A 27078-nucleotide genomic window follows, 5' to 3' on the forward strand; every position below is an offset into this window, starting at 1 on the left:
CTGTAATTATTTTTACATTGACTTATTATTTCGTTTGTCTGATGCCTAAGTGTAGCCTTGGTGTCCCAAAATAATGAAGAACAGACTGGTCTTGATCTTCAGGCAATCCTCCTGCCTTTACCTCCCAAGGGCTGGGATTATTCAAGTAAGCACCATGATGCTTGGCAGTCAGTCCTATCTTTAATCAGTTTTAAAAAACTGAAGGGGTAGTAAGATAGCCCAGTAGGTAAAACACTCACAAACCTAGTAACCTAGTTTGATCCCTAGGATTCACATCACGTAAAAGTGGAAGCAAAGAAAGACTCCACAGAACTGTCTGGTCTCACACATATGCACGCACGCACGCACGCACGCACGCACATGCACGCACGCACGCATGTGTTATGACACATATACATTCACACAACGTTCTAAATAACTAGAAACAAGTAACAGTTTTCAACTTTAATATTTATTATACAAAATGTACAATAAAAAGATACATCTGAAATAAGTTATAATAAATTTCAATAGAAACTATTAAGCATAATACTTTATTTATTTGCTTTTTTGAGACAGTGTTTCAAGTAGCCAGGTTGGCTTCAAACTTACTGTGTAGCTAATGACCTTGAATTCTTGATCTTCCTGTCTCTACCTCAAGGGCTGAGAACCCAGATACATACACACAACCTATACAATATTATCTCTATCAATATGAACATGTTCAAATGTTATCGATGTTTGGCATAGGTATATAAGACAGCATCTACTAATTAAGGTATCCAAATTACTGAATTTTGGAAATATTTCAAATATCTACATTAAAAAAAGGCAGCTCAACTTTAAACTATGCTAAAATCTAAACTCTTGAGCGAGGCATGTACTTAGTGTACACTGGGCCCTCGGTCTGACCCTTCCCACCACCATTACAACACTAACAAAGCCCGACAGCCTCCCAGACGTCAGTGGCTGCTCTCCGCGAGCTTCCCAGCACACGCTGCTCTGAAAGCAGAGGTCTGAATGTCCCACTCAACAGTGTGTAGAAGAAGTAACGGGCTTCAACTTTAAGAAAGAAATGTGTTTTTGGTATCAGTATAGAAAATTTATATTTATAATCATATATGTGCAGATAAAGAATATTTATAGGATATAACCTAAACACAATGATAGAAAGATAAATGGTTGTCAAATATAAAAACTAGTCACTAATATATTTGTTGTGTATATAATTACAAAAGTAAACAATATATTTAAAAATCTTTATTAACCTAAATTAGAATTATAAAAATCTTTATCTAAAGGCATTAATTTTTATATTAAGTACAGAATTGTATTGAGGCCCTCTTGAAAATCACTTGAATTTTGGCAAATGGAAGAAAGGCATTAGAGGAAAACAAAGACAGCAAACTACAACAGATACAAATCTAGCTGATACAATAACCGACTAGGGAATGATAAAACTAAAAGTGCTTCAGCTAACAGTAACAAAAAAATGCAATGCTGCTAAGCTATCATTAAATGTCACAAAACATTAATTACCAAAATAACTTTAAAATCTAGTCAAACGATTACAATTGTTACAGTGCTTTGCTTAAACATCTTAAGACATACTAGTTATCTTACTACATGTACATAAATATCAAGAAATTTAAAGTACTTTTACTATTTTAATCTTTTCTTGAAGATGCAAGACTTCATCTCATCTAGCATCAGTTATGAAGATTATATCCAAAGACAATTAAATAGGAACTGAATACAAAATTCTAGAATGTAATGATATCATGATCTGGAACAACTGAAGTTCTCTACTGCTTGTTCCATTTTCTGTGTAAAAGACAAGAAGGAAAAATATTTTCAATATTGAAAAAAGGTAAAAAAAAAATGTGCTTTTCCCCAACAGCGATAAGAATATTACTTATCCATGTAACTATCGGGTCAATTTGGTACACTCATATACAGTGTAAGCAATAGTATTCTACATATAGCATCTACCTTCCCTAGTGTACTCTACAGGGGCATGTACACCACACACAGGTACTCCATATACTAGGTGGGTATATGGCAGATTTTATAGGTGACTGGTAATATGTAAGTAGCATCTAACATGTATTTTTAATAATTAATATTCCAATACCTTCTAAAAGATAAGTAGGTATCTGAGAGAGGGTCTTAACTATGTCACCACATGAGATTAAACTTGTGATTCTTGTGTTTCAGCTACTCCAATCTAGGATTACAGATGTATACAAACATACCCACCATAAACACTTATCTTAGGGGAAAAGGCTATTTTAAAAGAAGATGCATTTCCATATTGATGTTTATATATTTTTAGTTTTATCAATACATGGAGCCATTGTTTATCATAAATACAATCTAATCAATTAGATTTATAATATACTAGGCTTGTTTATATTGATTAACAATCTATAATCTTCATAGAAAACAGCCTCTTAATTATTATCTTTTGGTTTTGAGAGTTTCATGCAGCTCAAGATGGCCTTAAAACATGCTATATTACAGAAGATGACCTTGGGGCACAGATCCTGCCTATACCCAGAAAATGGAATTTCCAAGTGGGTCATCATGCTTTGGTTGGTCTTTAAGGCTTCAGTCATCTTTAATGGAAATATTACCTGGCAAAAGGAGTATGAAGTGTTTCAAGTTAGCATGAATCCCAACATTTGGGAGGCCGAGGGAGAGCCTGTTTGAAGACAGCCTGGTGTACAGTTGAGTTCTAGATAATCAGGACTGAATAGAAAAACCCTATCTCAAAACAAGCAATGAACCAGTTTGAAGTCCAAACCTTACCTGAACAAGTGCTGTTTTGTCATAGTCCCTGCGGTGCTCATAAATACACTGGCTGAGGACTGCATACAAATTTTCCAGTTGGAATATATTATATTCCTGACTTTTTTTAACAACAGTCTTCAAAAGATTCTAAAAGGAAACAAGTGTTTATGTGTGCCAGATTAATTCCTTGCAACAAGATTTTTAATTCTGAATGCTTAGGGGAACTGTTATTTACCTTTTTTTTTTTTTTGGTTCTTTTTTTCAGAGCTGGGGACCGAACCCAGGGCCTTGCGCTTCCTAGGCAAGCGCTCTACCACGGAGCTAAATCCCCAACCCCAGGGGAACTGTTATAAAGGTAACAGGCCACCAGTGCTGAGGTATGCAAGTCGCTGGCAATGACTTAGATCTCCTTCATTCTGTGGCATCGGCTTTGACCCTGGGTTAACCTTCAGCATCCTGAAAACTACAGCATAAATTGCTAATTTCTATTATATCCACAAACTTCTCCAGACAAATTTCTTTTAAAAAGAATCTATTTACTTAAATATTTATCTAATGTGAACTTCCTAGTGCCCAGAGGCCAGAAGAGGGCACTGGGTACTACACCTAAGCCCTCAAGAGCAGCCAGAGCTCTTAACTTCTAAGCCAGCTCTCCAGCCCAGAAGAACTTTTCCTAAAGGAAAAGAACTTAAGCTGACTCCCCATGTAGCCTGCAATCCATTTTGTGAGGAAGACTAGAATGTGTAGTGAAAGCATTGGCTTCAGTTTAACGTACTTTTAACTGCTTGTGGTCCACAACAAGTGAAGGTGTAGGCTGAGAGAGAATCGCCAGCGCCTTTTCCATACTGATCAGCTGCTGCTGCTCTACCTGGGAATGTCTAGCTCGAGTCATTCGCAGAAACCCCATTTCTAAAGAGAAAATTTAAGCAATTATTATTATTTGGTTCAGAAACATAATGGCTAAGACAAATAACTGGTTTAATGTCTGCCTTTAATCCCAGCACCCAGGAGCCAGAAGAAGATAAATCTTTGTGAGTTAGAAATCAGGCTGATTTATATAGAGTTCCAGGCCAATTTAGGCTACTTAGTAAAATTTGTCTTAAAGTAAACAAACAGAATCCCACCATAACAAAAACAATATAAGAAGTATTTCCCAAATTGATTATTTGGGGGATTCCTTGACAGTTCCCTGAAATTGGCAGAAAGGGACACACCAAATCAAGTGTCACTTTCTCTTAGCAATTAATGGGATAATAACACTGAAGAAGTTAGCATTAGGCTGGATGCTAGTTGTATTGTACAATGTCTCTTCAGGACTGAATATTTCCTTGCTTCATTTAGCGCTCCTTCCTAGCACGTGGCTGAGAAGAAGTATATGCACCTCTGCTTCCCTCTTTTCTCAGCTCCTCTTCTTGTACATGGGTTAGTGGTTGGTTCCCACTCTCTTTTTTTCTTTTCTTTTTTTCGGAGCTGGGGGGTTCCCACTCTCTTTTGTGAAGTATTTACTTTAATACCGAAGCTGCACTCGAGATTTTCTGTAGCGTCTCCAGCTCATTAGTACAGCTGTGAAACATGGGACCCTGCTGTGACAGTGAGAGTCCATCATCACAAAAACTTAGTTTAATTTATTATATATGGATATGTCGGTGTTTTGGTCTACTAGCTGAAAGGTTAAGTAAAGATAATGCTATTTTTCTACTTAGTTAACATCTGTGCTCTGAAAAACAGCAAAAGCAATGAACTGGTATGTAATGACTTTGTTTAGGAATTATCTCAAGTTTTTGGTTTTTTTTTTTTTTAAAGATTTATTCACTTATTATATATACAGCACTCTGCTTACATGTATGCCTGGAGGCCAGAAGAGGGCACCAGATCTCATTATAGATGGTTGTGAGCCACCATGTGGTTACTTAGAATAGACAGTGCTATTAATCTCTGAGCCGTCTCTCCAGCCCTCCCTCTCAAGTTTTAAAAGATGTTTATTACTTTTTTCCCTTCTGCTTCTCAAGGTAGGGTTTCTCTTTAATAGCCCTGGCTGGCCTCAAACTCAGATCCACCTGCCTCTGCCTCCTGAGTGTTGAGGCATTTACCTTCTAAGTGAGACTTACCTTTTGATTCATTTTCTTCAGCAATGTCTGTGACCTGGGAAGTAGCGGCATCGCCACTACAAACAATCCTGGCTTTTCTCAGCTCTGTGCCCTCTGTAGTTTGCTTAGGCTCTTCAAGTTCATTCTCAATATTGGAGGAACTTGAGTTATTTTTCAAGTCTATGTTGCTTTCAGAGGTGTTCTGCTTGTCACTTTCTTCTACTGAGGACTCCCCTGTGTTTCCGAGCTCTGTACGTGTGTGCTGACTGTCTTCTGAGTCACTCCTGCTTGCACTGTTCACAGCAGTCTGGCTACTGTCTTTAGCTTGTGAAATTTTCCTTCGTTTTATTTTGGTGCCTACATGCCACTTTGACTTTTTCCGGAATTTTCTCTTCAACCGAGCTTCAAGGAATTTAACAAAAGAAGTAAGATGAAGAGTTAAAGAAGTCAAGAAACCACAGTACTTTCACACGGCTGGAATACAGAAACAGTAAACTACTGTGACAAGATGGAGACATGGACAATGTCCAGCTCACAAAATGACCTGGTTCAAGCTGTGATTCTTGAATTATTAAAAAATCTTGAATAACTTTAAGGAAGGCAATAATGTGATCTATGTGATGCATTATAAACAACTGCTGAGCAGCAGGATGGGCCATCAACTGAATAACTGAAAGTCAAGACTCACAACGACCTACCTACCTGCACAGGTAAGGTACACTGAGCATTCTCTTAAGCACGTCATGCATATGAATTCATTGGAATTTCACTTTAAACTGATGAGGTTTGCTACCATTAGCATCATCAGTTTACAGTGGAAGAAACTAAAGCACAAAAGAGTTTAAATTACTGTATAAGGTAGACAGTAAAACTACGTTTCATTAGAACTGGAGAATACAGGGTGAACTTGAAAAACCATTACAAAAACAGACTTAATACAACTTGGAAGAGAGCTGAGTGTTTGGGTGGTAACAGAAGGCAGAGCTTCAGCACAACACCAAGGCTTTGTCACTGTATTCACTGTATTTGTGAAAAACGTATATAGAAAAAGAAGGCTCTGGGTATTTTACAGTTTAGTTGCTTGAACATCAGCCAAATAGGTGCAATTTACTGTATTAGCAAAGTACAAGACAAAGTAAAGGGCAGAAGACAACAATGAAGGAAGGTTGTAAATGACAAATTACTCCAGAGGGCTTACCAGGGGTGCTGCTTGCCATGGGAGTACAAGGTGCCTTCAGCTTCTCCTTCTGCTCTTGATCTGACCTTTTATCACCGACAGGAGTGGAATTTTGCTTTGGCATGACGTGGTAATAAGATGGTGCATATTTGGAAGAGCTACAACCTTATAAAGAAATAGATAAATTTTAAAAATTGTTTCAAGAACTCGAGGTCATACAAATGGAATTCATCCAAGGCATCCTCTTCAAATGCCCAAGCCTTTCCCTACCTCTTTTCTTCCTAGATTCCTGAATTTCTTCACAAAGCTGCTCAAAGTCTTCATCAAGCTCTTCTTTAATGATTGCATAGGCAGTGTCTCTTAAAGCACAAGCTCTGTGCCTAATAAGACGATCTGAAATATAAGGAAACACAATTCTTTTTTTAAAAGATTTATTTAGGGCTGGAGAAATGGCTCAGCGGTTAAGAGCACCCGACTACTCTTCCAGAGGTTCTGAGTTCAATTCCCAGCAACTACATGGTGGCTCACAACCATCTGTAAAGAGATCCGATGCCCTCTTCTGGTGTGTCTGAAGACAGCACAGTGTACTTATATATAATAAATGAATAAATCTTAAAAAAAAAAAAAAAGAAAGCCACACTTCCTTACCCTAACCCTTCTAATTCCACCAGCGTTCCATTCCTTTGGGATTTAGCATTCAAATATATGAGCCTACAGGGGCCACTTTTATCCAAACCATAATAGGAGCTTGAAGAAACTTGTAGGGGTAAAGGTTATTTATTCATATTTATTCATTTATTATATATAAGTACACTGTAGCTGTCTTCAGACACACCAGAAGAGGGCATTGATCACATTACAGATGGTTGTGAGCCACCAATGTGGTCGCTGGGATTTGAACTCAGGGCCTCTGGAAGAGCAGTCAGCATTTCCCCCCCCCCTCTGGAGCTGGGGATCGAACCCAGGGCCTTGCGTTTGCTAGGCAAGCGCTCTACCACTGAGCTAAATCCCCCAACCCCGAGCAGTCAGCATTCTTAACTACTGAGCCATCTCTCCAGCCCCAGGAAACACAATTCTTTATACTTTTCCAAAAGTAAACTTAGTATTTTGGGTAAAGATAGTAGCTATTACAATTCCTAAACTTCATACAAAGAATAAACGTCATATTCTGGTTTAAGTGATAATCTAATGATTTGGATATATGTCAAGGACAACCTGAACTACACCATCTTAAGTTTAACAGGGGCTGGCATTCTTTAATCCCTACACTGGGGAAACAGAAGCAGGCAGATCTCTGTGAGTTTTAGGTCAGCGAGGTCTATACCGTGAGACTCCGACTCAATCAATCAATCAATCAATCAATCAAACAAACCAACCAACACCCAAAAGAACAACAAATGGAATGTTCAATATTCCCTTACACTGGGCTAAAACGTTTTCAGCCTGAGACTCATTTACTGAATAAACTCACCCTTCTTCTCTTTTTAAACTGTGGCTGGTTCAACTCAGCTATTTTGGCTCAAACTCCTCTTCAAACTGACTTGACTCAATCTGCTTCTCCTTGGCCTCTCCTGAATTGTTCTGCTTGGCCTCGTACTACCCTTGGCAATGATCTAATCTTCTGGCTCCTTCTCATTCTGTTCCCACCTGTGTCTAAACTGTTCTCTCTGCAGGCTGTCACTGTCCAACAGTCCTGATAACTGCCTCTTCCACTCTCTCAGCACTGCTCTCCTAAGTAGCTTTTGTCTCCTCACTCCTGGGCATATTCTATTCTGTCAAATCTTTCTCTGATTTTTTACTTTACCACTTAATCAGACATCACTTTCAAACATGAAGGATTCCTTCTACAAATTAACTTTACCTTTACTGTTTGGAATTAAAGGTATGCTAAGAGACAGCCATATAACTAGAAACAGTTTTTTTTTTTTTTTCCCCAGTAAATAACGCAATCTTGGGGTTCACAGTGTGATCAAATATCTTGCAACAGCTCAGCTACTAAAAGCCTGGGTTCACACAGCCAAACAGTGGGTGGAGCTCGGGGACTCTTAGGGAAGAATAGGGGGAAGGATTGCAGCCTTGAAGGGTATACGAACTCCACAACAGGATCAACAGAGTCAATTAACCTCGATCTTTAGATCTCTCAGAGTCTGAACCACCAACCAAAGAACATACACAGGCTGGACCTAGGTCTCTAATACTGTATGTAACAGATGTGCAGCCTGACATTCATGTGGGTCTTGAACAACTAGAACAGGGGCCATCCCAGAAGCTGTTGCTTGTAATGGGATATGCTCTTCTAGCTGGGCTGCATGGCTGCTTTGTCTGGCTTTAATGGGAGAGGAAGCGCCTAGTCTTGCAGAGACTTGAAGACCCAAGGTGGGAGGTAACAGGGAGGCTACCACTCTCAGAGGAAAAGGGGGGTGAGGGAGTAGAAGGATTGTGGGGTGGTGACTGGAAGGGGGCAGTAAGCAGGATGTAAAGTAAAAAAAAAAAAAAATTAAGTAAATTAAAAAATAAAGGGGCCTGGGTTCAAATCTCAGCACCCACATGGCAGCTTACAATGGCAATTTCAGTTCCAGAGGATGTGATATCTCAGACATTCATGCAGGCAAAACACAAACACACATAAAATAAGGATAAATACATCATTCCTAAAACTTAAGGGTCTGGAGAGATGGCTCAGCAGTTAAGAGTGGAAGAAAGATAGACAGACAGACAGACAGGGCAAGTAGGGCAATGAACAGGGGCACATATGCACAGACCATTTTTGGAAGGATTCACAGAAGCCTCTAGAAGAAGAAACGGAGAACTTAGTAGGCTCACTTTTAATGGTCGTTTTGTTGAGAAAAGTTACTCAGACTGACAGCTGTCTTTTTTTTTTTTTTTTTAATTTAAACACTATTCAGATTATGAGAATGATGACCCCCTGAGGGCTGGAGAGACAGCCCAGTGGTTAAGAGCATTAACTGCTCTTCCAGAGGTCCTGAGTTCAATTCCCAGCAACCACATGGTGGCTCATAACATCTGTAATGGGATTCGATGCTCTCTTCTGGTGTGTCTGAAGACAGCTACAGTGTACTCATATATAAAATAAATAAGTAAATCTTAAAAAAGAGAGAAAAAATTCTTGAAATTTATTAATGCTTTATCGTTTCACTTTCAGAAAGTACATAAACAAGCTACTTTGTGTTTGATTAGAGTAGTGGTTTTCAACCTGTGGGTCCCACAGGAGTTGCATATCAGATATCCTGCATATCAAATATTTATATTACAATTCATAACAGTAGCAACTTTACAGTTTTGAAGTAGCATAAAATAATGTGCTTGGCGGGGGTGGGTGGTGTAAGGACATGTAGAACTGTATTAGAGGATCTCAGCATTAGGAAGGCTGAGAACCTCTGCATTAGAGGGTATATTATGTGGTTAATATTTGGGGATCTGAGTGAGAAACCAACCAACCAACCCCAACAGTCCATTCAAAGTCTGCCTTTGTTCCTTCCTGGCACTGTGACTCTGAAAAATGTTTTAATCTTCCTAAACTATACCTTTCTCAGCTGTAGAATAAGATAAGGTTATTGTGAGAATTATATGCTATTTTGAATGCAAAATATTTACTTAACACCGGGCATTAAAAACAATCAACCAAACATACAAACACCATCAACAAACCTCATTGTCAATAACCCCTAAAACCACACCTTGAAAAGGAGTTCACTAACGCTTACCTCCAGGATCTCTATCTGGATTGTATTCTAAAGCGTTACTACAGATTAGATCAATATCCTTCAAATAGTCTTTCACAGTCAGGTATTTATGTAAATCAATTTTACTGATTACAGATGAAAGGTCCATTGGCTGCTTTATGACAGTGACATAATCAGGAACCTAAAATCGAAGCAAATCACCAAATCACTTAACAAACTATATATATTTTTAAAAAAGGGTTATCTGCAATATTAATATAGAGGACGTAAAATAAATAAGGATGCCATACTCATGAATGCTTTGGTTCTATCATAAACCTATTTCTGCTTCATATTTACTCCTATTCTTGAGCAGTTATATTTTTTAGTATCTTTTATTTCTTTCCTTATACAACTGCTGTCCATCCTTCAGTGTTGGTTTAAGAACAGACTCTGCAAAATACTGATGCAAGCCTGTGACCTCAGCACTTAGTTCACAGTAGCCTACGCTACACGGTAAATTCCAGGCCAGCCTGGACTACAGAGCAAGTCCCCCTGTCTCTTTCTTTTCTTTTCTTTTTTCTTTTATTCGGAGCTGGGGACCGAACCCAGGGCCTCAAGCGCTCTACCGCTGAGCTAAATCCCCAACCCCAAGTCCCCCTGTCTCAAAAAACAAAAACCCACCTCTACGCCCAACTTTTGAATCTACACATAATGGTAATACCATGTGTAATTAAAACCTTCTAAAGTTCCTTTTGTCTAAATGTGTAGAAAAGTTAACTGTTTATTCTCTGAAACAATAGAAATACATATTAGACAGCTCTTAAAGTCCATACATGCTTAGGACACTAAGTTCACATGCCCAGATTGAGAACACAAGTTCAGAGTTCTGCAGGGCACCTACATGAACTATTTGGTTTTTCTATTATTATGGCCCAAACATATTTGACCCAAAGACAAAATTAATTATACCTCATCAGGGTCAACAGGCTTAGTGAAGACTCGGAATCGCTTATCAATAGCAAGTCTATGTGTGACATTTCTTAAGAAAATCCTGAGTTCTCTAAATGTATCTTCTTCTTGTTCTTCAAGCCGTTTAACTTCTTCTGCTGTCAGTGGTCTTGGTTCAGGTGGAGGTGCCACCGGGAGCACCTCCAAGGCCTGCAGAACTTCACACGGAGGAAGACTTTAGTATATGCCTCCACGAAAGGGAGGGCAACAAATAACTCAGTGCAAGCAGAATGAGGGCTTGAGGGTTATTTCCTTTACAAGGGATAGGAAACCAATATTCAGGATTAAAAGACGAAATGAGACTAGAGGTTTAGATAAAAGTACCTGCCACCAAATCCCATGACCCGAGTTCCTGAATGACTTTTGCAAGCTGTGTTCTGACTTGTGCATACACATACTAAAAAGTAAATTAAACTGGGCAATGGTGGCACATGCCTTTAATCCCAGCACTCGGAAGCCAGCCAGGGTGGAGGGTTACACAGAGAAACCCTGTTTCAAAAAACCAAAAGGGAAAATAGAAAAAAGGAGAGAAGTAACACTATTTAAGAGCATCCTGTTGGTCCTGCAAAGAACTTGGGTTCATTCCCAGTACCGACATCTGTAACTCCAGTCCCAAGTTAAATTTAGGCAGCAATGAGGAACAGAGGTAGAAGCACTACAAGAACCAAAAGTGGAACTGTGGTGTGTGCATTTTAAAGAGTTTTTGTTGTTGTTCTTAAAACAAAACAAAACAGACAGAAAGAGGTGGGGTGGTATAGGTAAGAACACAGTTCTAGAGCTGGGGTGGTGGTTTGGTGGTTAAGAGCACCTTGATCTTATAGACGACCCACACTCAGTTCTCAGAACTCCCATCAGCAGCTCACAATTGCTTAACACTCTAGCTTCAACCACCCTCTTCTGGCCTCTACAGGTTCCAGCGCGCATATGCACAGGCCTTTACATAATTAAACAGGGACCTTGAAAAAGAGGAACATAGACAAGCTGGGGCTATTCTATGAAACACCTTATGTACCTTAAAAACTTAGTCCATTTTAATAGGATACAGAGCTTTTTAAGTCATACACATCACCCCCACAATTGAGGATGAGTTTGTAGATTCAGATAGATGTCACATTAGCTGCAATTTTCTTATTCTCTACTAAGTAACTAACCTGCTTTCTTTTGTGACACAGGAGGTTTTGCAGCTTGTTTTAAAATTAAGTCTTCAAAAAATTTGGTTCGTTCTTCTTTATCTGGTAACTGGACATTAAAAATTTCTCCATAATCACGGGTAAACAATTCTTGTACCTTAAAAAAAAAAAAGCATAACATATACAGAACATACATGTATGCAATATATACAAACACACATGTATTACTGATTACTTAATCCAACAGTACATTAAAAACCTATTTCTAATGAAAAATTAAGATATGTCTTTTAAAGTAAGCAAACAGAAGCCAGGAGATGACTCAGTGGTTAAGAGCACTGGCTGCTCTTCTAGAAGACTCCTGTCTGAGTTTCTGCACCCCCATCTGTAACTCTAGGTCTGGGAGAATCTAATGCCACATTCTGGCCTCTACAAGCATGCAAGCAGGCAGGGCACTCATACACACAGAATTAAGTATGAATAGATGTGCTAAATTAGTAACCAAATATCAGATCATCTTTAGAATCCAACTAGAATATAGTATGTTATACTAATTATGCAATGGGTTTACTAAGGTTATTTAATTAAGTCTCACAACCCACAGACATGAAATGGGAATCAATGTTCAAAAATAACAGCATAAAGCAAGTACTGCTCAACAGTGCAGGAACGCAAAATGGCTCAACCTTTGTTAAAAACAATATGGTTCTATAAAAAGTTAAACACAAAACTACTGCACCACCAAACAATTCCATTTCTAGGCATACATTCTAAGGAAATGAAAGGGACAATGCTAAGATTTATATACCAATAACTGAAACCACTATTCACAAAGTCAAGATTTGTAGACAACACAAATGTCAATAGGTATGGTGATATGTGCCTTTGATTCTAGTACTCTGTGAGTTTAAGGACGGCTTGGTCTACATATTAAGTTCCAGCATAGCTAGGGCTGCCCAGTAAGAAAGCCAATGATCCCAGAGTGCCTAAGAGCCCCTTCAAGTTCCTCCTGGTACTAATTCAGAGTACAACATCATTTCTATCTTTCAAATTCATGTACAAATTTAATTAGATATACTTTTACCAACCTAATCCCACTGGATTGTCTTTTGGGGATTCCTAAAACTTTGTATTTCACTGATGACATTATTTCTGATCTTTGTGTCCACGATGAGTTATGAGAATCAAACTATCCATGAATGAAATAGCTATCCCACTTCCAGTACCTTTCTCTTTTCAGATCACTAGGTATGGATTCAAGTATTCTATTACAGATAAGCCCAGTGCTTATACTGCCTCGAGTAAAAATGTAATATCCTTACATACATTATGATCCAATCACTAATACACAAGGTTCAAAGCTGAATGATTTATTTATATCCATACAAAGTATTCATTTACAAATAAGAGAAGATGCAGGGTGGTGGTGGTGGCGTACACCTTTAATCCTAGCACTTGAGAAGTAGAGGCAGGCGGGTCTCTTGAGTTTGAGGTGAGCCTGGTCCATAAAGCAAGTTCCAGGACAAGAGAAACCTTGTGAGAGGCTGAAGGGAAGCATGCAGAACAGACAGTTAGACAGATACACACACACAAAGACAAAAGCAAACCGAAATAATTCCTTACTGTGTGCCGCACAACTACTGGAATATTTCACTGACTTTATAATACAGAAAAAGAGAATCTGAACACAAGTACCATTTATGAGTGGACCACACTGTGCCCAGAAGACAAAATAATTAAATGAAAATCTTAGTACTAGGCACATGATATTTCCCTACAAATTACTGGTCAGGGACATGTACATTCTAAACAGTGAACACACAGCACAGACAGCAACTGATGGTATACCTGATAAAGACTGTTCCTTATTGTTTCATTTACCTCAGTAGCACGTGAGCTTTCACGTAAGTTATCTTAATATATGATAACTCTTCTGCACCCCCCAATTACCTCTTCAGGCAGAGCGGAGTATGGTCTCTCAGAGGTTGCAAGCAGTAACACTGGAGCAAACGAAGGGATATTCTGTAATAATGTTGTGAACGTGGCCCTGAGTGTCGGGCCAACGATTTCCCACCACAAGTGGACATGCGGGACATAGACTATGCTGGGTGCTGTTCTCTTAGCTTCACGAATCATCTAATAAGACATTAAAAAAAATTATATTAGGCTTCAAAGTCAGTACATTAGTAAAATTAGAGCCATAGTAATATCCCAGAATTCTTATATAAAACCTTCAAATTTCTTGAATTTGAATTTGAATGCTTGTCCAAAAACACTCACAAACATTTTGAAGTGTTTAATAAATGCTTTATTTGGGAGAAAATAATGTATTTAGGCAACTAGGAAACAGCAAGAAATCTACAAGGCTATTCTGCTGTACAAATACAAAATATTTTTATATCAACCAATTAAGTTTAAACATGTCAACAATAGAAAGAGCAAAATATTTGTGTACTGACTAAAAACTAATAATTGTTTTAAGTATATCAATTCCTACGATATGCAAATTTTCTCATATCTTGCAAACAGGAAAAAAGAGAGATCTAATAACTCATCCAAGGTCTTAAAAATGTTAAGTAGTAGATAAAATGTATATTATTTAATAACTAAACAATTTTATTATTTTGTAAGCTTTAAGTAAAAATAAGTTTTTTTAAAAGTTCAAGTTTGTTGGGCATGGTGGGGCACACCTTTAGTCCCAGCACTCGAGAGGCATAGGAATGCAGTTTGAGACCAGCCTGGTCTACCACGTGAGCTGAAGACAATCAGAGCTTTGTCACGACAAAAAGTTCAAGTTTAAAAACAAAAAAACAAAAAACCCAGGGGCTGGAAAGATGGCTCAGCAGTTAAGAGCACTGACTGCTCTTCCAGAGGCCCTGAGTTCAAATCCCAGCAACCACGTGGTGGCTCACAACCATCTGTAATGAGATCTGATGCCCTCTCCTGGTGTGTTTGAAGACAGCTACAATGTATTCATTTATATTAAATAAATATAAAAAATTAAAGAAAAAAAAAGAGAAAGTCAACTCTCTAGAATTTGTCTCTGAATGACTTTTTATCTGATAACTTTATTGGTTGGAAAACTTACTTGTGAGCATGCCTCTTCAGGAGATGTAGTACTAATGCCAAAAAGAACAGGAATGTCTAATGTATATACAGTAAATTTTTCCAAAGCATGGATTACAGCTGGTGCCAAGTGAGAACTCTGTCCAAATCCTGGTTCTCCCACTATCAATAGTCTTGGTCGAAAAGACATAGGCTGGTAACAGGCATTTCTAAAAAGAGAAAAAAAATTAATAAGATGTATTTGGGGGGAAATCTGAATGATTCCTTTAAATTGTCAATTACAAATCTTCAGAAGTCTTGTCTATTTGACTAGCCAATTATATAACAGGGCCAAGTTTCTCAAAAATAACTGTCCCAGATTTAAGAACAGTTTTACATCATAATGACAGCAGCAACAATGAATTTTGATCTTTTCTTCTTTTTTAAAGACAGGGTTTCGCTATGTAGCTCTGGCTGTTCTGGAATTTAATAATATAGACTAGGCTGGCTTCAAACTCTTAAGAGATTCACCCGCCTCTGTTTTCCAAGTGCTGGGATTAAAGACATGCACTATACCTGGCCAAAATTTGATTATTTAAAAAAAAAACCTTCAAAATTTTATCTATGTGCATGAGTGCTAAATGCACGTCTGCACCACCTGCATGCAGTGCCCATGGAAGCCAGATTATGTCATGTCTCCTGGAACTAAGAGTTACAGATGGTTATGAACTGTGATACGAGTTTTGGGAATTGAATCCAAGGTCCTCACAAAGAGCAATCAGTGCTCTTAATTCTTAGCCAATCTCTTCATAGTCAAACTTTGATACTTTTTAATGTAAGTGTATAATGTGTGTGGGTACAAGTGCTTGTGTAGGGCAGGCTACCGGACGGTTTCAGGTGTCATCCTGAGGAACACTAGCTACCTCAATTGGGACTGGGTCTCTCATTGGACCTCACTGATTAGGTTAGATTGGGTGGCTAGTGAGCCCCAGGGATCCTGCCTTCCCAGTACTGGAATTACACCATTCCTACAATTTTTATGGGCTTTAGGGACTGAACTTAAGACTTTCATTTTTGTAATGCAAGCGTTTAAACAACTGAGTCTTCTTACCAGCCCTAACATTTTAACTTAATTACAAAGCTGATTAGGGCTGGAGAGATGGCTCAGTGGTTAAGAGCACTGACTGCTCTTCCAGAGGTCCTGAGTTCAATTCCCAGCAACCACATGGTGGCTCACAACCATCTGTAATGAGATCTGATGCCCTCTTCTGGTGTGTCTGAGGATAAGTACAATGTACTTATACATAATAAATAAATCTTAAAAAAAAAAAAAAAAAGGGGGGGTTGGGGATTTAGCCAGGGGTAGAGCGCTTGCCAAGAAAGCGCAAGGCCCTGGGTTTGGCCCCCGGTCCAAAAAAAAAAAAAAAAAAAAAAAAAAAAAAAAAAAAAAAAAAAAAAAAAAAGCTGACTAGCTGGCATATTTTACCTTGTAAAAAAAACCCTCACTTTTACATACTAAAACATTCATTTGTAAGGAAAACATACCTATTTAAATGAAGAAAGTTTAAATTTTCTTTTGCCTGATTAAAATTTTTTTGAGAAAGTCCATTTTCATACATTGACGGTGTATCATCATCACTGTATGCCAAATCACTCTCTAGCAAAGGGAAAGAAACATCTGCAGAATAAAACAAAACAAAACCCTCCATTAGTAATTTTTTCTTTCTCATTCTTTTTGGCTTTCAATGGTCAATCAAGTTTTATACCTGAATTTAAAGCTTTGTTTGTTCCAACTTCCACATGTGGAAACACTTTCTGTAGGGCTTCTAAGATCATATGAACAGTATTTTGCAGAAGTGGTTTCACAATGGCAGACAGTGCCTGTCCCGGTGATGTCACAGCTCTCTGGGAAGCTGGTATTATCTTTTGCATAGCTGCCTCAAAATCCTTAGCTGAGATATTAATTGAAGAGAGATCCAACTGTAGTTTCTCACTGGTGGTATAGATCTGAGGGTACCGTCGACGCAGGGCACATAAAGCAGCTTCAGCACATATTGACTTAATATCTGCACCACAGTATCCTAGAACCATCAACCCAGGCAGGGGTGGGGGGAGAACAACAAAACCCTCAAATTACTGACAGTCATGATTAAAAGAAAAATTTAAATTATATCTTTTATTAGAATATTTACAGGTAACAAAACTAAAATTTATCACTCATAAAGTGAACTTAGATGGCAGCAACAAATCAGTAACTTTTGAATGAAATATGCAAGCACTAAGTACAGAAGGATTAAGAGCAAGAATTCCCTTGTGTTGTTCTGAGACAGGATCTCTCTGTGTAGTTCTGGCTGGCACAGAACTCTTCTGTAAACCAGGCCTAGGATCTTAAATTTAGAGACCCACCTGCCTCTGCTCCTGAGCTCCTAGGATTAAAGCTGTACGTCACCCAAAGCTCAAATTCTAGTCATTTACTGTGTGATCTTTCAAAACTGGCTCAAACTCTGCAGGACTCTATCTCAATTAGTTCTCCGTAATTCACAGGGCTATTACTATTTTCATGTCTATGCTGCTCTCAAATTCCCTCAATGATCAATTTGTCCATTAAAAAAAAAAGGCGGGCTGGAGAGATGGCTTAGTGGTTAAGAGCACTGACTGCTCTTCCAGAGGTTCTGAGTTCAAATCCCAGCAACCACATGGTGGCTCACAGCCATCTGTAATGAGATCTGATGCCCTCTTCTGGTGTGTCTGAAGACAGCTACAGTGTACTTATATATAAGAAATAAATCTTTAAAAAAAAAAAAAGGCTTACCTATGTTTACACCATGTGGAGGTATGGAGGTATATATGTTACAGTGCAGAGATGCACATGGAGGCCAGCAAAGGGCACTGGATTCCTGCCCGGAGCTAGAGCTACAGGAGTTGTGAGCCACCTGACAAGGTTCTGGAAACAGAACTTGGAACCTCTGAAAGAGCATTATGGACTTGTAACACTAGGCTACCTCTCTACTCCTCGATTTTATTTTATAAATTTTTTTGAGACTAGGGACAATTATATACTCATGGCTGACCTGATACTATACTTAACATCGTCTTAAACTCAAGACAATCCTGCCTCAGTTTCCCAAGTGACTGGGATACAGAGATAGGTCGCCACACTTGGACAAGTATCTATTCTTTAATATCTAGGATCTTGTAAGTAAACACACAAAAGAGATGGAAAACAAATCAACTGTGCTCCCCTTTCAGATCAGCCCTTTCCTCCTGTGCAGTGCGGGATGGCCACACACTCGCAGTATGTCTGTTTCCTACCAGCACTACCAATGCGTGCTAGTACACCTGGCTCCATCTGCGTCTGTGTTACGTGTGAACATGAGTACGTGGAGGTCAGAGGATACCCTTGTGGAGCCAAGTTCTTCCCTTCCACTTTCATTGTCTTTGAACTCAGGCCACCGGGTTTTAATTCTAAGCACCTTTACCCATTAGTCCATCCCTCCAGCCTTTTAAATCTAAACTTTAAGGCAAGACCTGAAGTGAACAGAATATTTTCCACACATGCTCAAAAACACATTTACCAACACAGTTTTCTGCTAGTTCTTCTAAAAACATGTCCACTGGTTTTGGATTCCAATCTCTTGTATGAATCTTCAGAATCTCTTTTCGAGCCTATGGGGGAAAAAAACCCTTCTCTTTTAATTTTTAAAACTTGTAATCATTAAGTTACTCCAGTTAGAAATACTTGAATTTAATACTTTTGATTATCTAAAATTTTAAAGTAACCAAAACTTAATACAAATAGAAATATGAGACCATGAAAATGGGGGGGGGGGGAAACACCTGTAAGTATTTAACAAAATGAAGCAATTTCTATTTAATGTACCCAAGTTTTATATTCATTATCTATGTAAATTAAAAAATTAAACAGCATTATTCATTCATGAGCACATTAAGAAATGAGGATACTGACAGTTCTACTTATTTGCTAAGAATATATATTTTCACTTTCTTTGAGTGGGTATATGCACCTGAGTACAAATGCCTTCTTTGAGTTCAAGAGGAGGGTGTTGGATTTCCCAGTTTGAGTTATAGGTGGTCCTGAGTCACGTGATGTGCATCTTGGGGACTTAACTCCAGTCCTCTGAAATAGCACTCTCAACCCTGAACCATCATTCTAGACAGCTCTACTCATATTTTTATATCACATGTTTCTCAAAAGCACTAAGTGGCTGGCCTAACTACTGCAGTACAATAGTGTTCTGGAAGAAGGCAAAGCTAACGAGCTGGCCAAGGATTCATCAGAAAACCATTGTAAAAGCAGTTGGAGAAGGATATGCTTAATGATAATAAATTAACCTCTATTGAGTTCTTTTGAATAATCATAAGCTCATAATACAAAACTAACATCTTCCATTTTTACTGTATCAGAACTACTCATTACTGGGAGTGGAAAACAGCTCAGCTGGTTAAAGCTTACAAGCAGGCCTGCTGAGCTGAGGTCCATCCACAGGATCACACAGCACAAAGGAAACTTACTCCCAAGTTGTTCTCTGACCTCCTCATCTGCACCGGCACGAACTACAAAACTGTTAATGATAGAAAGCATGGAAACTTTTCTTACATCTTTATCAGGTAGACTGAAAAGGAATTCTCTGTCAAATCGACCAGGCCTTCGTAAAGCAGGGTCTATGGAATCTAGTCTGTTGGTAGCTCCAATGACCACAATTTCTCCTCTGCTGTCCAAACCATCCATAAGAGCTAACAGGGTTGAAACAATAGAACTAAACATAAAAAAAAAAAAAAAACAAAAACAAACAAACAAACAAACCAAATTAGTATTATGGACAAAGAATCATTCAATATTTCTTTTGGTAAGGTTTATTTTAATGTATAAACATGCAAATGAATTTTATTATGGCACTTAGCTATTTTTCAATGAAAAACAAAACAAAACATAGGGATTCTAGAGAGATGGTTCAGGGGGTTAAGAACCCATGCTGAAAAAAAGAGGACCCGAGTTCCAATTCCCCAGCATTCCCTAGCAGCCAGGTATCACTGAGGATGCTTATCACCTAAGCACTGTGAGGGACAAGTGAACCATCGAAGCTCACTGGCCCTAGTCAGTCTAGTCAGTGAGTTTCAATGAGAGAACATGTCTCAAAAACCAGCGTGGGGGTGGGGGTGAGGATTTGGCTCAGTAGTGAAAGTGCTTGCTTTGCAAGCACAAGGATTGATGTTCAGATCTCCAGAATTCATTTAATTACTGGTGAGTGTTGCAAACTTGCCTGTAATTCCACCTCATAAGGTTAAGACATGGGACCTCCACAAGTTGGCAAGTAACTAGCTAAGTGGTGAGTTCCAGGATAAAATGAGAGACCCTATCTCAATAAAGCAAAAAGAGGAGCTTTTGAGATGATTTACAACATCAACCACAAACTTCCACATGCATCCCCAAACAGCTTGTCCACATACATGCACAAGTACACATACACACAAAAAATGTGAAGTGGAAAGCGAATGACATTCAACATCCTCCTCTGGCTTCCACATAAATGCATGTGAGCACCACGTGCACAGATGCATACATTTAAAAAAATAAAAACAAATACACTGAAATCAAGGGTGGGATGTACGTAGTTAGGGGTAAAGTGTTTACCTAATAATATATGCAAGGCTGTGTGCTCAGTCCCCAGGGCCAGGAAAAAAAAAAGACCGACAAAGTAATCTTTAGAGCCACAAATGGATCCTGGACCCATTTATAAAGCATATTTCACAGGGACTTGAAAGTTCCAAATCAAGACTATAACATGAAAAAATACGAGGACTTTCATATAGGACAAATTACCTAAAAACCATGCAACAACTCATGTGTACAATGGCAAACAAAGTAGAATAGATACTTGGCATTCATAGTCAAGCCATCCCAGGTGTGTAAGGGGGTATCTGGGTCAAAATAATACCTCATAGAGTAACTTTACTGGTTTAATAGTAACAAGTCTCCTTTTAAAGAGAGGGAAAAAACTTGAGCTACGTGTGGTAGCACACACCTTTAATCCCAGCACACAGGAGGCTAGTTTCAAACTAGCTTAGTCTACAGGCTAGCCAGGGCTACACAGAGAAATCATGTTTTGCTGGAAGGATGGAAGGAAGGAAGGAAGGATGGACGGACAGTCAAAACCTACCTATCAATTATATTATTACTTCTATATTATTTTTTTCTACATTATATATAAAACCACTAGCACACATGAAGGCAGGTAAATATGCTTTCTGGTATCTCAAAAACATCACATGTCTTGTCAATTACATGTAATTTGTGAGGCCATTGGAAAGAAGCTCTGAAATACTAAAGCTGAACTAGGACTGAAAATAACTTATGGCTGAGGAGGAGGCCTTGGGTTCAGTCCCTAGTACCTCAAAGAAAAAGATTTCAAACGAACAAAAAAGCTAACAAACTAATTTAGACTTGGGGTAGATTTTTTTGCTCCCTTCCAGTCTTGGGAAAAAAAGTGTCAAATGACAAACTCTCACTCAGTATCTGTGACTCCTCCCAGTAATCCTCAGTCCGTCTCTACCCTAACCCTCTCTCCAGCCCAGGGGCTGGGCTTCCCATTCCCCAGCTTCTGATTCCTATATGATCCAGCTACTTGGCCACTTGGCTCCTGGCCAGTTTGATCTTGGCTACTTTGCCTGTCTCCTCTTACTCTCTTGTTCTTCCTGTCTCTATACTCATTGCCTGGTTCAGTCTGGACTCTGGATGAACTCTACCTCCTATCTACAATACAACCCTATTCAACCATACCTACTATCAATCATGTCCTCATTTTCATTAAAAAAAAAAAAAAAAAAAGTACAACCTTCCTATCTTCCTGTTTGTTTGCTCAAGGCAAGGTTTCTCTATTATTCCTGGCTCACTTGGAACTCACTTTGTAGAGTAAGCTGGCCTTGAAATCAGAGATCCTCCTGTCTCTCTGCCTCTTGAGTGCTAGGATTAAAGGCAAGTGCCACCACATACTGCTCATTTTTTTCCTTTAAAATGAGGTTTGGTATTCTAAAACCCCTAAAATTACTGAGATATTTTTATTTGACCCAGGTACCCGTGGTAGTTTGAATAAAAATGCCCCTCAGACTCTTGTATATGAATGCTTAAGTCACCAAGGAGAGTTGGAACTTTTTGAAAAAATTAGGAGGATTAGGAGGTATGGCCTTGTTGAAGGAAGTGTGTCACTGGGAGTGGTGGGCTTTGGGGTTTCAAAAGCCCATTTAAGATCCAGTCCCTTTCTGCTGCTTGTGGATCAGGAATGTAAAGCTCTCAACTACTTCTCCAGTGCCTACCAGCAAGCCACCATGTTCCCTAACATAACAGACTAATCTTAGGCTGTAAGCAAGCCCCCATTTAAATGCTTTTCCTTTTTTTTTTTTTTTTTTTGGAGCTGGGGACCGAACCCAGGGCCTTGCGCTTGCTAGGCAAGCGCTCTACCACTGAGCTAAATCCCCAACCCCATGCTTTTCCTTTTAAAGAGTTGCTTTGGTCATGGTGTCTCTTCACAGCAACAGTCAGTGACTAAGACAGCACCTGAAAGTTAGGAATATATCTCAGTGGTGAAGTACTTGCACAAAATGTTTAAGGCTCCAGAATTAGCCCTTGCATTTTTGAATTACTACTGGAAGTTTAAAAAGGGGAAAATAGGGGGGCTGGAGAGATGGCTCAGTGGTTAAGAGCACCGACTGCTCTTCCAGAGGTCCTGAGTTCAATTCCCAGCAACCACATGGTGGCTCACAACCATCTGTAAAGAGATTCGATAGATGCCCTCTTCTGAAGACAGCTAGTGTACTTATATATAATAAATGAATAAATCTTAAAAAAAAGGGGGGGAGTATCTGAATTAATTGGCAACATTTAAGATATTTAAATATTGAACATAAAACTTAATAAAGAAAATCTAATTCTCAGGTCTTAGTTGTAGACAGGCTAGAACTACAGATAATTGGCTAGGTCAGCCACATTCTATACACAGCCTTGTTATTATCAATGCCTGCATCGCACAATAAATCTATAACCAAGACTTTTAAAAGTGTATTGATAATAACCTGATACTCAAAACAGGTTAACTTTAAAAAAATCTATATCTATGTCTATATAGATATGAATATGTATTTGGGTTTCTTTCATGATTTATCTTTTTCATATAAATATAGTATCTTAATTTTTTTTAAAAATTTTCCTTTTTATCCTTTTCTTATATATTATATCCTGACTGCAGTTTGCCCTCCTGCCCCTCCCACCAGTCCCTCCTCCACCTCCCTTCATAAAACAGCAGGCCTTCCAGGGGCCAGACATGGCTTGACAAGCTACTCTATGACCAAGCATATTGTCACATCAAAGCTGGACAAGGTAACCTAGTAGGATAAAAAGGGTCCCAAAGGCAAGCAAGAGTCAGAGACAGCCCTCACTCACACTGTTAGAATTCCAGAAGAACACTGAGCTATACAACCATAATATATATTCATAGAACCCAGGTCAGACACTCCCTAATCTGTGTAGGCCCACATGAATCCCACTCAGTTAACTCTGTGGGCTGAGTTCTTGCTCACCATATAATTCTTATCTTTTATATAACAACTTAATCATGTTTACCTGTGAATCTGATCTTGCCTGCTAGATCGTACTGGAGCCAGACCATCGATTTCATCAAAGAATATAATTGCTGGGCGCATCTGATAGGCCTAAAAGAGGGTCCAGTAGTCCAATGTTACCATAAAAATATGCAAATATATTTAATCAAAGAGTTCCAATTCATTTCCACTCAAATTTATTATAAATGTATAACTTATAAATTGTAATATATACAATCTATTTTTACTCAACCTTGCTTGCCAGTTTGTCATTTATAATACTGTTCATAGGACTAATGTAAATTCTAAAATTTTTAGAACTTTACATACATACATTAATTTTATTTGCATTTTTAACTTGAAATATCTAAAATATTCTAGCAGCTAGGGCAGATCTAATTTCATAATGAACACCCAGGGTTATATAGAAGGATCCTACCTAAACAACCAACCAAAACTAACCAGCCAACCACAACCCCTCCAGCAGTGTGCCCCGTGAAGCAGAGTATTAGTATTTTACACTCTGTCAACACAACCCGGCCTATGGAGCAGAAAGGTGTCAGGAAGAGTTAGTCACCTTGTTTCCACATTGCCAAACAAACAATCCACTCCTCCTTATGAGGTCTGAGTTCTCAAACCCATGTGGCAGAGGAGGGAGTGCCTGCATGAGGGAGTTGCCCGCAGTGGGCAACAGGCTGAAAGACCATTCTATAAAACCGTGAAAGTGAAGCCTAGATTGCAATGGAGATCCCAGGATGTTAGCGATGTCAGAACTGTGAGGACACCTGACAAGGACAGCTGTACACGGAGTGAAAGCAGTCCAAGAGATTTTCCAGATGTGAACTCCCAGATTTCTATCTCTGCACCATGCCCGCTACTTGCAGCTGTGCCAACCACTGTGATAGACTCTTATCCCTCTAGAACCATAGGCCCAAATAAACATAATTCTGTCATTATAAAAAAAAGGAGAATCCATATAGGTAAAAATCACCTGATCAAATAGCAATCGTAGCTGTCTTTCAGATTCTCCTACCCATTTACTCAGACAATCAGCACCTTTCCTCATGAAAAACGCCACTCTTTTATCCCCTCGACTACACTCATTGGCAAGTGCTCTAGCAACAAGTGTTTTTCCAGTTCCAGGTGGTCCATAAAACAAACAACCTCTGCAAAATATGATAAAAGCTTTCAGTATTAAATTAAAAGGTAGACTACTGAAACAAAAATTAAGAACCTATCTCATAAACATTTTAATTAGTTAATTTAAAACATTAATCTGAAGGTTTCATTATATAAAGTACAAGTTAAAACTCTGAGAGTTAGTATCAACACAATATGAAAACTTAAAGGATCCCTTTAATTGAAACATTTTCCTTTATTACCTGATTGTGCACATTGTATGTGATTCTCTTACCTTGCATATGCAGTCATACAACACAATCACGCAATTCTCTCTTGATTTTTTTATGTGGATGAGATAGTATTTTAAGGAGACATATAAAAAATTTGTGTGTGTTGCTTTAAAAAATCATTAGTGATTCTGTGTGTAGACTAGAGAATACTCTATGGAACTGGTTCTCTCCTTCTACCACAGTTCTATGGACACCAGGTTTGTGATTATGGGCACCAGAAGATACTCTTCCAGAAGATCAGAGCTTGGTTCCTAGCATTCAAGTCTCATGGCTCACAACAGTGTAACTCCAGCCCTATGGCTTGAATGACCTCTTCTGGCCTCCACAGGCACTCCCAGACAGGTAGCATACTCATACTTAAGAGGACTAGGGAAATGGCTGGGCCAGTAAAAGCACTGGCTGCACAGACATGCACACCTGAGTTCAAATCCACAGAACACATGCAAAAGCTGACTGTGGTCATGTGTACACCTGTAACCCCAGGGCTGGTGGGGGGATGAGGGAGGGCTGCTCCAGCTTGTTGGATGGCCAGCCTAGCTCCAGACTCAGTGAGTGATGGTCTCAAGGTAAGTAGACACCTGGCCTCCACATGCTTACATGTGCACCTGCACCCACATCTCTAACACACACACAATTTAAGTAAAAAAGAAGTCAAGAGGGCTGTAGAGATGGCTCAGCCTTTAAGAGCACTGACTGCTCTTCCAGAGATCATGAGTTCAAATCCCAGCAACCACGTGGTGGCTCACAACCATCTGTAATGGGATCTGATGCCTTCTTCTGGTGTGTCTGAAGACAGCTACAGTGTACTTATATGGAATAAATAATTAAATCTTTAAAAAAAAAGAAGTCAAGAGAAGTAACAGTAGCACTGCACACTGTGGCTATAAGTAAAAGCATTTTTATATTACCTTGGAGGTTGAATTTTAAACTTTTCAAAGACTTCTGGATAAAGTAAGGGAAACAGCACCATCTCTTTTAGAGCTGCAATGTGACTGGACAGGCCGCCAACACTATCAAATCGCACCTGCAGTGAAACAGGACATAGATCTTAATTAAAACTAAAACACTGGGGTTGGGGATTTAGTTCAGTGGTAGAGCGCTTGCCTAGCAAGCACAAGGCCCTGGGTTCGGTCCCCAGCTCCGAAAAAAAAAAAAGAAAACAACAACACTGCCTTATGTCTTCACAATCAACCCACATCAACTGATTAACAATAGTATTCCAAAGATATTTTTAATGTTTATTTTATATGTAGGTCATCATGTGGATGATGGGAATTAAACTCAGGTCCTCTCTAAGAGCACAAATGCTCTAAATGCTGAGCCATCTCTCCAATTCCCCAAAGATTTTTGCTTTTAAAATATAGATAAAAATTTAAGTTTCTGATAAAAAAGTTTTATTTACCTGTAAGACAAAGTAACTGAAAATACACCTCAAGTCAAGCACAAATTTTAAAATACTCACTGAAGAATCCAGTTGCATTGGATCAACATCAGCAAGGTTTGCTCCAATTTTCATTCGATCTTTATAAATTCCTCTTATTTCATCTTTCCGAAAATTTAGTGGGAGGCACCTATTAAAAAACACATGCACACACACACACACATATAAAGACACACATCAAATCATCCTTCTCTCTAAATTCCATGTTACAATATTACTCTTATTAAAAAATGTTTGGGGCTGGGGAAAATGGCTCAGTGGGTAAAGTGCTTGTTGCCAAAGCAGAGGACAAGATTGATTTAGTTCTATTAAAACCTATTAATACCCAAGTCTACTAAACTATGGGCAGAGGCGGCAGGCCCTCTGTAATCTTAGGACCCTGGAGGTAGAGAAAAGGAATCTCCAGAGCAACCCAGTTAGCCCCAAGGATGAGGCTCTAGGTCAGTGAGACCGGTCCTGCCTGAAAACCAAGTGGAGACTTGGGACTATGGGATATAGCCAGTGAGCCATCACGTATGTGCTGCTCGGCATGGTGGCAGGTGCCTGCCAGCACTTGGGAAATTAGAGAGTTCAAGATCCTAAGCCGTTCACAGCAAGTTCCAAGCCAGTGTGAGCTACATCAGACCTTGTCTCAAGAACAACAATCAACCAACCAATCCAGCCACCCAACCCTCCTGTTTCAGTAACCATGTTCTGTTCTACCATCT

At 38.9% G+C, this 27078-nt stretch overlaps 1 protein-coding gene across 2 annotated transcripts in view; it reads right to left on the reverse strand.

Moving 5' to 3' along the window:
* Positions 1-429: 429 nt before the first annotated feature.
* Positions 430-27078, reverse strand: part of Atad2 (ATPase family AAA domain containing 2) — a 42138-nt gene continuing 15489 nt past the window's right edge. The window contains exons 10-28 of one of the 2 annotated variants that reach the window (XM_032915712.1): positions 26393-26501; positions 25839-25954; positions 24510-24684; positions 23541-23629; positions 19524-19683; positions 18481-18571; positions 16672-16986; positions 16451-16583; positions 14949-15135; positions 13811-13996; positions 11882-12017; positions 10692-10888; positions 9762-9921; positions 6307-6429; positions 6058-6201; positions 4881-5261; positions 3548-3681; positions 2791-2919; positions 430-1803 (exon numbers count right to left, since the gene is read on the reverse strand). In XM_032915712.1, the coding sequence (XP_032771603.1) occupies positions 1759-1803; positions 2791-2919; positions 3548-3681; positions 4881-5261; positions 6058-6201; positions 6307-6429; positions 9762-9921; positions 10692-10888; positions 11882-12017; positions 13811-13996; positions 14949-15135; positions 16451-16583; positions 16672-16986; positions 18481-18571; positions 19524-19683; positions 23541-23629; positions 24510-24684; positions 25839-25954; positions 26393-26501 (3010 nt within the window). In that variant the 3' untranslated portion in view covers positions 430-1758. Of the gene's footprint in view, positions 1804-2790; positions 2920-3537; positions 3682-4880; positions 5262-6057; positions 6202-6306; positions 6430-9761; positions 9922-10691; positions 10889-11881; positions 12018-13810; positions 13997-14948; positions 15136-16450; positions 16584-16671; positions 16987-18480; positions 18572-19523; positions 19684-23540; positions 23630-24509; positions 24685-25838; positions 25955-26392; positions 26502-27078 lie in introns of those variants that run through there. The other variant, XM_032915705.1, reaches the window with a different exon arrangement.

This window comes from Rattus rattus, chromosome 1 (genome assembly GCF_011064425.1).
Source record: "Rattus rattus isolate New Zealand chromosome 1, Rrattus_CSIRO_v1, whole genome shotgun sequence".
Lineage (NCBI taxonomy): Eukaryota > Metazoa > Chordata > Mammalia > Rodentia > Muridae > Rattus > Rattus rattus.